Here is a 17,059-nt window from a genome sequence, read left to right on the forward strand (position 1 = left end):
GATTTTCCTCACATAGTAAAACACCACCCTGTTAACACTGAGTGAATTCACACCCTCTGTTTCTGTTCATGCCCACGCGAGTGTGTGTGTGTCTTCAACTGTAATCACTAAAGAACAAAATAGAAAACGAAAGCCATGGGCTTTCCACAAGATATCATTAAGCATCAGAGAAAGTGTTAAAGAAAGGGGAAGCTTATCCTACATTTCTGGGAAATAATATCATATTCAGTCTGTCATTTCTTGTTGCCACTATTACATGCAGCCAACAATTTCTTTTGTCACAAATTTCACAGAAATGGTACCTGGATAATCACGTTGCCTGTAATAATATCATGTAAAATGGAAGACGCGTCTGATAGCTTGAGTAATGGCTTACGATTTGGGAGAACAGCTTGTAACTGTAGCTCTGCTTACAAATCCGTGCTGTCAGGTAAATCAACGTTTTGCCACCTCAGGTTTCCATCTTATAAAGTTGAATAGCAATACTTAATTTCTAAAATCCCAAACTAGGCAGCAGTGAGTAAGCACATAGAATCTGGAAAATAAATGCCTAATTCTAAATCCTGGTTCTGCTACTTAGGTTTTTTTTTTTTCTCCTCTTAGAAGAATTACAGTGTCTCTGTTTCTCATCTATAAAATGGAGATGATAATAGTACCTAGCTCATAGGATTATTGTGAGGATTATATAACTTAATATAGTATAAAATATTTAGAATAGTGTCTGGCACATAACAAAGCACTGAAAAAGTGTCACCTATTATTAAGCTACCTACCTTATGGGGTTCCTAAGAAAATTAACGTGTGTGTTTGTGTGTGCCAGGGCTACATTTAAAAATATCCACACACACGTCAAGTTTCATACTTTGAAATGAGTACTATCCTTTTTAAAGTAGTAATCATGGGTGAACTGGAGAAGAAGTAAGGGATAAGTTGGAGGCAGTGAAGATGATTGGGGGGAGTAGAGAGAGATACATTTATTCTAAATACAGTGACATTGCTCAAAGGATCTTTGGGATCTTTGGGGACTGCCTACAGAGTCATATCACAGTCGCTGGAATCTGCTGAATGCTAGTCATTTTTATCCTCTAAGCGTTTCTTTTATTTTTGGAAGTAGCTGAGACCCAGCAGGAACCAAGTTTGATGAAAGAGGTGGTTGACAAGATTCCATAACATACTTTCCTGTTAAAATGAAGAAGAAGAAAATGCACACCATAGGTTGGAATAAACCATGGTGAAGAAGTCCATTAATGCATTTGGTTCCTTCTGGTCTCGTAGTCTATGGAGGCAACCTAAGCTAATACCTTATCGTGCGGAACAGTTCTGTTTGCGGTCAGGGTATCCCGGCAATCTGAGGCTCAGCATCAAGTCATTCTGCCTGCAAATTGGGCTCAGTCCTTGGATGCCAGTGGAACAATCAAACTTGTTTTTTTTTTTAACCTATATTAGAGACTCATTCCTGACCATGGACCTAAGTTCAGGCAACTAGGTCGCTAGGTCGCTAGGTTGCTCTCTGGATGACGTATTTAGTATATCAATCTCGCTGGGATTTGCTTTCCTCTTTTTTTTTTTGGCGTATGCAGGCCTCTCACTGTTGTGGCCTCTCCCGTTGCGGAGCACAGGCTCCGGACGCGCAGGCTCAGCGGCCATGGCTCACGGGCCCAGCCGCTCCACGGCATGTGGGATCCTCCCGGACCGGGGCACGAACCCGCGTTGCCTGCATTGGCAGGCGGACTCTCAACCGCTGCACCACCAGGGAAGCCCTGCTTTCCTCTTAATAATTCCCATTTGGGGATGTTCAGATCCTTTCCCGGTCCCTAACCAGGTAACCAAGGTCCAATAAAAAACAAAAGCCTTCCTGGAGAAAATTATTGCCCACCTCAGGTCCCCAGTTCTCTGGCTGTTCTGTACCTCCCCAACTGATAAGCAGTTAGACTCTTGATGCCTTGGTAGCCATCTGTAGCCTGAGGTATACTTCCCAATCAGCAGATTTTCTTCTGCTGCACTGAACTTTCTCTTCTCACTTCCTCCTTGGATTTATCTCAGAGTCTGAATCACCCCCGTGGGTATATCTATTTCAGGTCCCAGCTCCTCCAATTCTAATCTAATCAATAACAATTGATTAGTCTATACTTTGCTGTGTCTTACACCAGACTACAGAGTTTCTTTATTTTATTCCACACCACATAGAAAATTCTCACATGATTCACAATTTCTATAGAACATATCTATTTGAACCTGCAGAAAGTGTATGAACAATGACATTAGCCAAAACAAACAAACACAAACCTATCCATCTGAGATTTTGACATAATACCTTTTCTTCAATCTCTGGAATTTGGAAATCGCACTGCAGGCTTTGAAGTGATACTCTTATTACAATCTGGAAATCACCATCTTTCATCATCAGTTAATATTTCCCTTGAAAAGTGTGTTTTTAGTTTCCCTACAAAGACAAGTGTTCCAGGTATATAGCTAGGAGCCATTAATAATTATAGTAAACAAAATCGTTGAACCCTGCATTTTCATTATTCCTGTTAATAGCCGGCTTTCGTGTATCCTTGTGAATTTCTTCCCTACCTCCTGTAAAGTGCTTTCATTTCTCAAGAACTACTATTATCGGCACTTCCTCACTCTTAATAAAGTCTTTTAATGTGACAAGTGTCACCCTTCCAGATTTTGTAAACTTCTTAAAAATGTGATAATATACCATCCCAAACTATTATCACTCACTTTATGTTAACAGAGATCAATACTCCAGAAGCTAACACAAAACTGGCTGACCTGAAAAGCACAACTTGGGCTTCCCTGGTGGCGCAGTGGTTGAGAGCCCGCCTGCCGATGCAGGGGACATGGGTTCGTGCCCCGGTCTGGGAGGATGCCGCAGAGCGGCTGGGCCCGTGAGCCATGGCCGCTGAGCTATGTCCTTTCATGACAAGACTTGCCCACACCTGCAATGGGATGTCATGGAAAGAGCATCAGATGCTGAATTCTATCATACGTACATCAATTTCCATCAATACTCTTATTAGCTGCATAGACTTTGACCTGCTTTTGCCTCATGAAGACTCAGTCATCTCATTTGCAAAGTGGGGCTGATACTACCCAACGAGGATTAAATATGTACTTAAAATTTCTAGAGGTGAATAGGATAGGAAGGTGTTAAATATATGTGGGTTCTGTCCCTATCTCTTAGCTCCATCTCACACCAGCATATACTCTAAGACCTCTGGGTCCTCTTGGAACACACCACCATTACCTCTCTCCCCACACAACTGATTTATAAACACATTTGTATTCTGAGTCCCAGTCCTGTCTCCTAGAAGAATTACTCCCTTGGGTATTTTGGGCTTTCTGTCTAGCAAGAAGTAGAGATGCCAGCTGTGTCTAATGCCTGTAAGGGCCCTTGGCCACTTCACTCTTCACAGGTCTCCTTTCTAGATCATAATCGATTTCAAACACCAAGACAATCACTTTATATCGCAGGTAATTCTAGAGTATTTAGAAGCAAACAATACTAAACCAGAAGTGGATTGCTATGCACAGCGTTTTAATAGAGCATTTTACAAATGGGTTGCCTTCTGCTATTACCAGTACTGCTTTACTTGCCTTGAAGAGGGATGTTTCAGTTTCAAGGAATACGTATATTGTTCTCTATATTTTAATGTGTATAAACTACCAAAACCTTTTCATAAGTGTAATAACCTACTGCTCTGGAGGATTAGAAAATCATTCTTCGTTTTAAGAAAATTATTCACACGTTTTCTCAGACTGATTCTATCTCTTCTAATTTGAAAGGAAGAGATGAAACGACACTACACGGGAAGGTATAATATTTGCTGCACAATTAAATTGTGCTATGATGCTCACCCGCGTCAGGCAGCATGTTGAAAAGGCAGACCCCATTGTTCCTGACCCAGACTCTCCGCAGGGGAGGCCCAGAGGCAATCAAAAATTTAAGAAAGCACCTCGTGATAGACAAACTTGGGCCAACAAACCTCCAAAACTTAGTTCAACTATTTATTCTTCAACATTAAACCTGGAATTTACATAAATTCAACTAAGTTTTTAGAGATGTATAAGTTACACCCTCATAGAAAGAAAGATGTGATTAACGGATCCAAAGGAGTGAAAAGTCCTGCTTGCACTCTCCATCACATTTTCCCTATTGTACTATATTAAAATATATCTAGTAAAATTGTCTTTTTGACGGAAAGAAAGAAAACTAAAGTTTATTTGAATTCTAAGAGTTCTCCACTTTGTATGGAACTAGATAGCCAAGCAACTTAGAAAGGAGTCTAGCATTTGGACTAGATGAGATAAATAAATATGTGTGGACTAGATAAATTTGCCAGATACTGGGGCAGGCTCTGGCATTCCAGCAGCAACAGAAAGAGAAATTCACTCATGGACTTTATAATCTGTCTAGGAGCAGCCTCTTTCAGAACCTACAGACAGCCTGGAAATGGCATTTCGAAACAAAACAACACTTTTGTTCTTTGCTGGAAAAATTTACTGCAAACTGACTTTAGAGTCAGGTAAGGTGTACTCAGACTTCAGAACACCATCCTTCAAGCAGGTGTTGTACGCTATTTATTGGGCTCTACAAGCCTTGATTTATAAGATGAACCATGGATTTGAAGTAGAAGAACTGGGAATGAACTATTTCATAACAAAACCCTAGTGCCTTTCCTATTAGTCCTGTTTTCTCATGAAAATCCTTTAGTTGGAATAAGGCTCACGGCTAATGCCACCTCCATTTTCATCATGTTTCTCCACCTTCAAACATGAACAAAACAACCTTTGAGGTGAGTAAGCATATAGCTGCTCTAAATAAACAAATTAGCCATCTATTTAATTCTGGATTCACCCCCTTACTAACTGTATGACACTGAACAAGTTATGGAAGTTTTCAGCATCTCAGTTTCCTCACCTGTAAAATGAGATAATAATGGAATCAAATTCATAGTGATGCTGTAGGGAGCAAAGGGATAAAAAGCAGATCAACTGCCTGGAATGTGCCTGGGATATAGTAGTGCTCAATGGTAAGTTTTTAATCTCTAATCATACTTCTGAACTCTCAGGAGATAAAGTCATAGTCTTAGCAATTAAAGGTCACAGTTTGGATTTGGATTTGGGTTTGACTTCAAAGCTTGTGCTTTTTGTTTAGTACCCTGCTTCCCTTGATTCAGGCATTCATCCAAGGTATTAATTCAGTGCCATCTCTGTATAAAGCACTGGTCTAGGCACAGTGCAAATGAAGGGATGAAAAGACAAGACCTCTGGCCTTCAGATTACAGTTTAGAAGAGAACATGAGGAATGCACATAAATTGTCATTATATAAGGTGGAAGCCAGAGCCATAAGAGATAGATACAGGGAAATTCTGAGGAGATAATAATTAATTCCAGTTGATGGGTGGTGAAGGGCTAGAGGTAGGGGATCAGATGTTCATCACCATGGTGTGGGTTTCAGGCCAGCTACACAAGCAGGCTCCAGTAACAAGAGAAGAATATGGCCTCATGGGGGTTCTGGCTACACACAGCCTAAAATCTCTTTCCCCACTGGCCTGCTGTTCAAGGTGAAGATTCTCAGAAACACTGGTACCAAACATCCAGGTACACTGGGGTCTTTAAAAAAATCCCTCTTGGGGCTTCCCTGGTGGCGCAGTGGTTGAGAGTCTGCCTGCTAATGTAGGGGACACGGGTTCGAGCCCTGGTCTGGGAGGATCCCACATGCCACGGAGCAGCTAGGCCCGTGAGCCACAACTACTGAGCCTGCGCGTCTGGAGCCTGTGCTCCTCAACAAGAAAGGCCACAATAGTGAGAGGCCCGCGTACCGCGATAAAGAGTGGCCCCCACTTGCCACAACTAGAGAAAGCCCTCGCACAGAAACGAAGACCCAACACAGCAATAATTAATTAATTAATTAATAAAAAATAAGGAATGATATTTTTTTTAAAAAATCCCTCTTTACCAGGACCCTGAAGACAAAAGTTGAAATAAATGATTCAAATTTATGAGCTAACATTTCTATCAAGCAATGACAGGAGAACCGCATTCCACATTGTTTACAGCAAGAGCTCTAAGGTCCAATCTTGCCAGGTTAGTAATGGAGAAAAGGCAGCACTGCTACCTAATGGTGACTGAGCGGTCATGGAGAGAAAAATCTGTTGGCATCTACCCAAAGCCCAGTAAAGCAGATGGCTATGGACATGAAACCCATCATGACGACCGGCAACTCATTGGGATGCTCTGAGCCGGGAAGGGGCCTGAAAAATGCCCTTCTTTGGCTGCCCTTCCTCATGAAGCATATTGGCAGCGCAGGAGGGGGACAACTGCCTGACTGCTGCCAAAGGGAGAAGAGATGGCCTTTAAAATCTAGGCTACCGCAACCTCCTGGGTAGTCAATCTGGTGCCTTTCAAGCAACCAGAGAGCATCTTAAAGACGTGTGTATGATTTCCTTTAGGATAAATGATATCCAACAGATTCCATTCAAAGCTGGCTCATAGGATAACAAGCCAAGCTCCAAGATATAGAGGGGTCTGAGTCCTCTGTTGTCAGGCCTGGTGTGTCAGGTATGTGTTACCGATTGTTTTACCTTCTTCGGATTCTGAAGCGGGTGGCGTATGGATAACCAAGTGTATTTATGTCTTCTGAGGATAAATGCCATTGAATGACTAGGACTGTTAGCTATGTAAATGGTCATTATCAGTAACAATCTACCTTGCAGAAGTTTGCTGATTTGGGGTATTTTTTAAGTTAATGAAGATCCACTTTTTTCTGAAACGTATAGTTTCATTGTACTTATAATATTGCCTAACATTTCAGATACCTTAACCAGTTAGCATTAAAACGTTCATGCACTGCATCACAGCAAACAGATACACAAACATATACACACACACTGCTTATTCTTAATATGCCTTTAAAGTAGACATCTCTGAATCCATAGTAAGTAAAAGACTGTCGAAAAGCTGACCTGTATTTCAAGAAACAATGAACTGAGTTTCAGTAATAAGAATATCTAATATTAAAAATCACTCTGAAATAAGATAGACATTATTCCAATACGAATTACATTTACATAAAGATTTTGACTACTTGGCCTTTTCAAATCCATTTTAAAGATAGTTGAGAACTTTTCCCTGAAAAAAATAACCACCAAAAAACACTGCTAATGTACCCAAGATGCCCTTGACTTATATTGTTCTTTAAACAAATTCCATAAGATATGTTGTTTTATATGGACGGAATTTTAGAGCAGAGAACCCTCATAGTTATTTCACTTGTTTTAGGGCCTGAAACAGTTTAACCATAAAGGTATCTGATTATTCAATGATCCACCCATGTCAACCAGAAAATGGCCAGTTTGGAGTAGTATCTGATCACAATTTTGCTTAAGAAAAAGAAGCCATAATCAGCTACCAGCTGAAGAAATTATTATATTATTTCATAATAGCAATTAACACTTGACCATATAAATATATACCTTTATGGAGTATTATGTACAGCAAGTATTTTAAAGATGACAATGCCATAATCAAGGAAACCATTAACAATATGTAATTCATTAAAACTGAGATTATATCAAACTATCCCAAAGATATAAAGAGATAAGCATGCAAGTAACATAAATGGTAAGGGATTGAGGTAAGTGCAGGTGAAGTTTGGTTGATAAATAAAAACTCAAAATATTTTTATTTACATGCAGCTACTTTTCCAAAGTATATGATCCAAAATCGTTCCCCCAGGAGGTCAAGTAAAACTATCAGGTAAGGTACTGCTTTCATTTCCATAATGGGCAAGAGACTTCTACTCCACTCTTTAGGAGGAAGCTACTCAACTCTATCTCCTTTATCCTCCAAAAGAGTGACTTGTGACCGCTCAGGTACAGCCTGAGGGTTTTGGCTCTAGTACCCTTCCTCCGCTGCATCGGTAGGTAGTGAGGGAGGTTGTGGTCCTCCATGGTATGGGCTGGGGTTGGCTGTGCAGAACTAGCTCTTCCTGCTGGCAGGCTCCAAAGTATAGATTTGACGGGAAAAGGAGTGGGAAATCTGGGAGTCCATCTTTCCTAATTCTTTAAGATTAATTTTATCTTTCTCCCAATCCCTGTAAAACCTAACAGGACCAAAAAGTAGACCCCAGGATGCTCTTTGATTTCACTCATCCTTCCTTTGTTAACTGATGCAATAAAGTTGGAAATATGAAATGGGGTTTTTGCTTAATCCTGGCACAGAAAGGTTGAGCCACAGAGTATAGGGCTTATGACCTATTTGAAAACACTTTGATTTTAAATCATCAAGCCCAACTTGTTGGGGGAGTTCAGTAAAATAAAATCCTTCTCAGAATAAACATGCAAATTCCTTGAAAGTAAATTCCTTCCCCCAAGAGTAAACACAGAACATGCTCTAAAGAACACCACCCAATGGTAAAACACAAGGAGCTCATAATGTAGCATTTAAACATAAATACCTCCAGCCAGGATCTTCTCTTCCAATTCTGCCATTTGCTTCTTATAGGCTTTCCAAGCTGCTTCTTTGAAGGAGGGACGAATCTTCTTTCGCTTTATGATTTCCAGGGGCTTTTCAGGGATGTTCTGGTTTTCATCTTCTTTTATTTTCATTTCAACTGATGTTTCCTTTAAGGGTTCCAATCCCCCTTCACTAGCCACATCATCTTCCTGCCCATCATAACCCTCATCTTGTGGGGTTTCATAAGGTGTTTCATATGAAGGGTGATCATATTCCTGAATTTGTTCATCTGATTCAGTAATACTAGTCCTGTTTTCTAGCTTAGCAAGGACTTGTTCCATCACTTCAACATAATCTGTTTCATTATCAGCCGCTCGCTCACTATAGTCCCCCTCATGCTCTGCTTTGTAGTAATAAGGCTCTGTGTAGACATCAGAGTCAAGCGTGGTACTTGATTCATTTGCAGTTGACTGGGATAACGTTCGAAATCTCCCAATTAAGGAAGAGCCGCTGTCCTCATACCCACTGAGACTCTGTGTGCTTTTGTTCCATACCACTTCCAAGGCTGATTTAGCCCTCTGTAGTGTGGATCCAAATTTTGGGAAGCTGAAAGCCTTATCAGTAAGGTCAATGCTTAATCGACTATGCCAAGATTTGGGTGGGGCATCCTCTGAATCATCACTTTGCAATTCACTTTGACTTCGATACATCATGGACAACTGCCTTTGGTTTTGGTACAGCTCATTAGAATTAGCTTCCTGATAAGAATTATATTGGCCAACCCACTGTCCTTGTGGTTCATTATCCAACCCAGGGCATGGAGATGAGCTGTCATCTTGGGTTAAATCGTAGCTCTCAGAGTCATCGTGAAGGACACTGTGGCACTTTCCCAAGTCTTCTAGGTCTTTATGGTAAACATCTAGTTGTTGATCAGATAGACTGTTTGTGTCATAGTCAAAAACTTCCTGGGTGGATGAGTCTAAACCTAAATCAGCTCCTTGCTCTACTTGATTCCACTCCTTCCATGGAGAAAGATCTTCACGTAGAGAGAGCTGAGAATCACTGTAGTGACTCTGGTCTCCAGATGCACACACCATGCTATTACTCACTCCACTGTCCACAGTTTCTGTGTTCTCAATTTCACTCTGTACTTGGACACCCTGAGAAGCCCCATTCAAACACTGATCCTGAGGGCTGTCATACAAGGTAGGCGTGCCATCCTGTTTCCTCTGCCAAAGTTCCCGGTCTGAAGACGACAGGAGGGAGCTTCCATTAGTTCTAGTGAAAAACTGATTTTCTGAAAAATCCTCCGAATAAGATTGACACAATCTGGAAAAGTCTGATTCAGAACGACTAAGTTTAGTGGTGAAAAAATCACTCTGTGAGTGCCAGAGAGGTGTTGCGTCTGCATAATAGGTTGTGGTTTGCTTTGCCAAGTTATCCGATTCTGGCAAATACAAGGAAATTTTATCATATTCTGATTTATTTGCAATTCTGCTGCTACTAAAAGTTTTATTCTTGGCTCTAGCATTGTGTGATTTTGAACTTGACTTGGAAGCACTTCCTTTTGTTGGAAACTCTGACTTGGAAAGCACAGCATAACTGTTTCTATTGAGGTCAGATTCCAGCTCTCTATCACTGTCATCAGGTGACTGCCAACTGTTCTTCTTGATTTTGGGCTCTGGAGTAGACAGCTTTATATCCATGCTCTCATATGTCTGAGAGGATGGTATCCCTCTCTCTTTTCTTTCTTTGATGTCATGAGTAAGAATATCTGTCGAGATTCCGATGCCTGTTCCTTTGAGTTTATATGATTTTTTTAAGACGGAATCCCTTTGCTGAGGGGTTTCAAAATACACAAGGATGGGTCGAGGCTTTGCATTGGGGCAATCCCTTTGGTGTCCTATCCTCTGAGCAAATTCAACTTTAATAGCATTTGGTGCATCTGAAAAACCCATTTTATCTATGAGAATTTGGTACAATACACTTTCAATGTATTCAAATCTTTCTTCAGGCACATTTAAGAATCTCAGGCTTGCCTTGCTACCCATGTGACCTAAATGTTTAATATAATCATGGATGTCTCTGGTTTCCCTCCGAGACTGGACAAACCCTGTACGGAGCTGCTCAATTTCACTTTGTACAACCTCCACGCTGCTGGAGATCTCATCGATAGAATGCTTGAGAGCATTGACATGCCCTCGGAGTTCAGAAAGTTCTGTTTCAATCTGACTTATTCCCTGAAGTTCCTTAAAGATCATTTCCATGACATCCTGTGTTTGGCTAATGCAGCCAGAGGAACTGAATCCGGCCTCCAGGGCACTGGTCTTTGGGTTTCGGGCAGTTCTGTCCAAAGATTTGCTTCTGATTCCCCAGGTTTTCTTCACTGTGCTCAACTCTGAATCCGAGGAGACACACTCTTGACTCTTTTTCCATTTCCTCAGTTTGCGTAAAGCTCCTAGTTTTAAGCTATGCAGAGTGCGTTCCCCATCGGAGCTCCCTTCTGAGGGTGCCAGGCTGCTTGAACTCTTCCTGTTGCGTCTAACTGGCATCGTGTGTGTTGACTGTGCCTGGTTTTCTGTACTGCTCCTTAGTTCACTGAGTGATTCTGAGTAGGAACTCTCGATGGAAGATAACTCCTGAAGGATATCCTCATTCTCACCACTGGTTATATGAATATTTTTCTGGAGGCCATTGGCAATAGCTACTCGGTAGCTGAACGTGGGGGAGAGGGAAAATTCTTTGCTAGCCTTGTCTTCTTCAGTGGATAAGTTGCGAGGGGATGAACACTTTGCAATCTTCTTTACAGTGCTTTTCAAGGTATTAGAAAATTTAGGGGGTTTGGTCTGGCCAGCAATAAGAATGTCTTGATCCTTTTTCAGCTGACGATTCTCTTTTTTTTTTGTTGTATTTCCCAATTTCTTTGCAAACATTCCTTTGCAAAGCTTATGGATGTAAGGTAAAATCAGGCTCTTGAAAAGATTAGCCACCATGGAGAGCAATTAGTGCAAGCTTTTCTGCCCCAAAGAAGTAAATAAGGTATCAGGATGGAAATCTGTAAATCCAAGGCCAGCATCACTGTTCAGATGTTCTGTGAATCACTGAAAATAGCAGGAAGAGCCGCTGTGTCTCTGCCACAATGTCAGTGTCCTGGGAAAACCAGAAGCCAAGCTCCATTTATGAAAGACATTCATTCACTCTTGGAGGAGGGGTTTCGTGAATCGCTTTCATTTCCACATAACTTCATGCAGTACCTAAAAGAAAGGAACGTTAAAATGAATATCAGAATTCAATCCTAGATTTACCCCATTTCCAACATTTTTCAAAGCTATTCAAGATACACAATGTGTGAAAAATTGCAGAGGGGACAGGGAAATATCTGAATTTCAACACAGTTACTTTTAAAACAATTAGTTAAAGCAAATCAGAACCAATAACTATGTTTAAATTATAATTTTCTTTTCCTAAATCACTTATGGGTGGACACAATTAAAATACTAGTAAAGGTAATAATAATTATTTAGAAAATGTTGTGTAAGGTGACAGGCAAATTTAAAAAGCTATATTACCTGCATGGTCTTATCATTTCCATTTTATATCTTTTCTTACAATTATATTTACTTCTACAAACATAAGCATTTCAGTTTAAATGTATTCCCCCCACCTCAAACATTTAAAATTCATCAAATTAATATTACCCATGTAGGTAAGATCTTTTTTATTCGGATAATCTTGTTATTCTAGGTATTCAATGATTGATAATTTCTTAAATGATGACTAAAGTCATTCAAGTAAGAAAACATTTCATGTGATGACAGAAATCCCAAGAGAAAATACATCTCGTATAGGCATCAAATTTGTCAATGGAGTATCATGAATTGAAAAAAGTAGTTATATCAAGTTTCGGCATTGTAGTAACAATAACAACACAATAGGAAAATATATTGGAAAATGAGGATAACACATCTCAGTTCTGAGAGGATGTGCCTTGAGAAAGCAAAGCCACCTCAGGCAACCAGTGCAGCCTTGTGGCAGGTGGCGGGAAACCCAACCCCAGGGTTAGGACCATGACTGAAGATAGAACACCAAATCACAAAAACAAAATTGTACCACAAATGAAACATGTCTAAAGATAATCAAACACTGGTGAATATAACTCATCCTATGATTTGGTATTTTATAATGCAAATGACCACACAAGTAAATCATGTTTGTGCTAGCTAGTTTTTTGAATTACATGAAGAAGAAGACAGTTTACATTAATTTTGCTGCTTTACCAGCACTGTGCCTTGTATGTGGTAGGTATTCACACACGGTTTTGTTGAACTGAACTTACTATTTTATCACTGAAATATATCACAGAATAATAGTAATGACCAAAAGCCTTTGTTGCTATCAAAGTATGGATTTGGGTAGATAAATAATCTATTTAATTCTTTAAAGAATACATCACAACTGCACATTGTTTTAGGAGCCTGATGTCCATCAGCTCCCTCCACTTGGAAATCTGCCAATTTCACTTTACTAGGGTCCTGCAGGGACTTGAGGAATACATTATCTGGCCAGGAGCCAAGCTTCATAAGAGATAGGGCACTGCAATGAGAAAGGGAAGCAAAAAAGATGGAGGAGAGAAACAGACAGACTCTAAACCCATGTCTTCCGGGTTTCATAAGCTGTTAGAGTCTAATTCTGCTTGTCTGAAACAATTTGGTATTCATTCAGAATTACATGCCATGTTTTCTACTAATAAAAATTGCAAGAAATTAATTCCTGAATTAAATTCAAAAAATATTTATTGTATTCCTATGTGACCTCTCCTTGTGGGGAAAAAAAAGACTTTAGAAAGTTAAGTAATGGAGATATATGTATACATAGAGCTGATTCACTTTGTTGTACAGCAGAAACTAACACAACATTGTAAAGCAATTATACTCCATAAAGATGTTAAAAAAAAAAAGAAAAGAAAGTTAAGTAGCAGTAGGGTAGATAAATTATTTTAAAACCAACTGTGATCAAATAAATTGTTCCACTAATCACTCAATCTAAGAGCCTGGGTCTCTCAAACCTGGAAACAAATACCTGCTTTTTATTTAAATGAACGCAGCAATTTTGTCAATGCCTCTAAAGTTTTCATGAAATTGTGTCTAGACTTATTGACCAGCATTACTAGTTCAGAGCTATTGTTCTAGACTATAACGGTTGGAAAAATTTTGAACAGGAAAATTCAATCTACACTGAAGCCCTGCTTCAAAACACAAACCGTGGACATGTGGGCATAGCTGCACAGACGAACTCACTTGCTCTGTATTCCAACCATACAGAACAGCTTGTTATTCACTACAGGCTCTACGCTCTTTCACACCTCAGTAACTCTTCTATTCTCTCTACCTAGAATATCATTCATGTCTAGCTCTTCCTATCTGTAAAAATTGTGTTTCAACTTCAAAATCATTTGTCCAGTGAAGACTTCACTGACCACCCACACTGAGCTTTTCTCTCTCGGCCACACTCTCCCACAATCCAGTGCATAAGCAATTCGAATTCTTCTGTATTATAATCTCATTTCTGTCTCCATCCACTGGACTATGTCCTCTTTAAGGGTAAGACTATGACTTGCCCAATTTTAAACAGCCTGAACCCAGCAGACATAATAAACATTCAATAAATGGTTATTGAAGAATTGGTCCAAAAGGTACAATGTTTCAGTTATGCAAGATGAATAAGCCCTGGAGATCTACTGTACATCGCAGTGCTGTTAGTTAATAATACTGTATACTTAAAATTTTGCTAAAAGGGTAGATCTTATGTTGTGTTCATATCACAAAATAATAATAATTATAAAGAAGGAAAGGCAGGAGGAAACTTTGGGTGATGACAGATATGTTTACAGCATAGATTGTGGTAATGATGGATATGTTCATAGCATAAATTTTGGTGATGATTTCACAGATGCATACTTACCTCCAAATTAACCCACATTTCAGCTACTTATTAATGTCTTCACCTGGTTGTCTAAAATTAAACTCCATACAACACCTAGTCATTTTCCCAACTTAGTCTCAACGAATATCATATCATCATAGTTATTCATTTACCCAAGACATATACCCAGGAATCATGCTAGATTCAATACGATCCATCCCATATCCATACCTGATGTACGTCCCCTTATCCCACTAGTGATGCCTTAGTTCTGAACGCCACAATTTCTCATCTGGACTACTACAGTTGTAACCTATATGGTCTTCCTAGCTCTAATTTGGCCCTTCTCTCAAATCCTCCTCTCTAAAATTAATATATTTAAAAGATATAGGGCTTCCCTGGTGGCGCAGTGGTTGAGAGTCCGCCTGCCGATGCAGGGGACACGGGTTCGTGCCCCGGTCCGGGAAGATCCCACATGCCGCGGAGCGGCTGGGCCCATGAGCCATGGCCACTGGGCCTGCGCATCCGGAGCCTGTGCTCCGCAACGGGAGAGGCCACAACAGGGAGAGGCCCGCATACCGCAAAAAAAAAAAAAAAAAGATATAATTCCTTCTACTTAAGGCATTACCTTTCTCAGCAGTTTCATTTCCTGTCACTCCCCCAAGCACATCTGCCCAAGGCACTGAAGTAGTAACAGTTCCCTGATTACCGTATTGTTGCCTCACCAATATGTCCATGCTGTTCCTTCTGCCGCCATCCCTTTCCCCTTCCCTCTATCCCCACATGCCTCACTCATGAATATCTCTATATATTCATCTATGTATCTTAGATCCAGCAGGGATCAGCCTCATCTTGTTGGACCTCTTCAGAGCCCAGCACTTCCTCCTCTGTGCTCCCACAATACCTTGAATGCACCTTTGTTATGGTAACTTACAATACAGTAATTATCTATGTGAAATATTTTATTTATATGTCTATCTCTCAAATCTGACTGTGATTTGAAGGGCAGGGGCTATGTCCTGTTTAACTTGAAATATCTACGTTACTTGATATGTAATCGACTCATAATATTTGCTGGACAAATGAATAAATATATGCACAAATGAATGAATGGAGAAACAACAAGCCCATGAATTACTAGATAAACAATAAAGACACAAAGAAGCCTGAACTAGCTGAACTGGGCCTTAAGTGATCCAGAGAAAGAAAATCAGTATAAGCAGAAGGCAAGCATAACAAACATTCATGTCGTGTCCAAAGATGGAGAAGCACCCACCTTGGAGAGAGATGGGGACTAAAGGGAGATGGGTCTGGATGGGCAAAACCTAAACAGAATGTGGAAAGGTTTGAAACTTAGGTTTAGAAGTGCTATTTGATGAGGAGGCACTAACGGTTATCGGTTTTCAGCACGGCCTCTGGATTCCGATTACCTGCATTGGAATTCCAGTTCTCAGACATATTACAATAGTTGTATGAGCTTGAGAAAGTCACTTCTATACTGCCTTCACTTGTACATTTATTAAATTGTGACAGAAATAGTACCTCCTCATGGGATATCTGTGATGAGTTAACACATGTGAAGTTCTTAGAACAGTATTTAGAACAGAGCAAAGCCCAGTACATATTAGTTGTCATGAGAACGAAGAAAGCTGTTGAAAAGATGCAAGAAGTAATGACAGAAGATTCATAGTGTGGTATCTCTTGTGAAAACTAAGATAGGTAGAAGTAGGAGGAAACTTAGGAATCCTGCTAGGTTGGAGGATGAGATGAAAAAATATAGCATATATTTTAAAGAAGAAACTGGAGGGGAAATGGAGAATGCTTTATACCTCTATGGTCCAGTGACAATTTTCCAATATTGAAATCTCACCTTCCTAGTCACTGGGTTCTCTCTCTCTCTATCTCTGTCTCCATCTCTCTCTCTCTCTCTCTCTCTCTCTGTCTGTCTCTGTCTGTCTCTCTCTCTCTCTCTCTCTTACAAAGCCACAGCTGCCTTACTAAGGTTACTGAGTCTCAGATATCAGCCGGGGTACTTCCTTCAGACAAGAGGCCAGGGTAGAGAAGGAAGCTAACATTTAATGAACACCTGTTATGTTCCAGAAGCTTAAACTATCCCAATTAATCCTCACAGAAACCTGTTGAAGAAGACATTGTTATATGTCCATTTTACAGATGAAGAAACAAGAGGTTCAAAGAGATTAAAAGATACAGCTGAAGTTACACAGCTAGTAAATGGCACCACGGTATCCTCCCTCCCAATAGCTTCCACCGGAGCTTTATGAAAGTTAACTAAAGCAAAAAGTTATCTTGGGACTTCCCTGGTGATATAGTGGTTAAGAATCCGCCTGCCAGTGCAGGGGAGGTGGGTTCGAGCTCTGGTCCGGGAAGATCCCACGTGCTGTGGATAAACTAAGCCCGTGCACCACAACTATTGAGCCTGCACTCTGGAGCCCACGAGCCACGACTACTGAAGCCCGTGCACCTAAAGCCCATGCTCCGCAACAAAGAGAAGCCACCGCAAGGAAAAGCCCGCGCACCGCAATGAAGAGTAGCCCCCGCTCGCCACAACTAGAGAAAGCCCGCGCGCAGCAACAAAGACCCAACGCAGCCAAAAATAAATAAATAAATAAATTAAATCTACATTAAACCTAAAAAAGATATCTTGGT

The 17,059-nt window shown here is 40.4% G+C and overlaps 1 protein-coding gene across 2 annotated transcripts in view; it reads right to left on the reverse strand.

Annotated features, from left to right (window-relative positions):
• Positions 1-17,059, reverse strand: part of UNC13C (unc-13 homolog C) — a 580,525-nt gene that overhangs the window by 551,332 nt on the left and 12,134 nt on the right. The window contains exon 3 of one of the 2 annotated variants that reach the window (XM_024754347.1): positions 8,472-11,724. In XM_024754347.1, the coding sequence (XP_024610115.1) occupies positions 8,472-11,463 (2,992 nt within the window). In that variant the 5' untranslated portion in view covers positions 11,464-11,724. Of the gene's footprint in view, positions 1-8,471; positions 11,725-17,059 lie in introns of those variants that run through there. The other variant, XM_024754348.1, reaches the window with a different exon arrangement.

Source organism: Neophocaena asiaeorientalis, unplaced genomic scaffold, assembly GCF_003031525.2.
Source record: "Neophocaena asiaeorientalis asiaeorientalis breed wild unplaced genomic scaffold, Neophocaena_asiaeorientalis_V1.1 scaffold391, whole genome shotgun sequence".
Classification (NCBI taxonomy): Eukaryota; Metazoa; Chordata; class Mammalia; order Artiodactyla; family Phocoenidae; genus Neophocaena; species Neophocaena asiaeorientalis.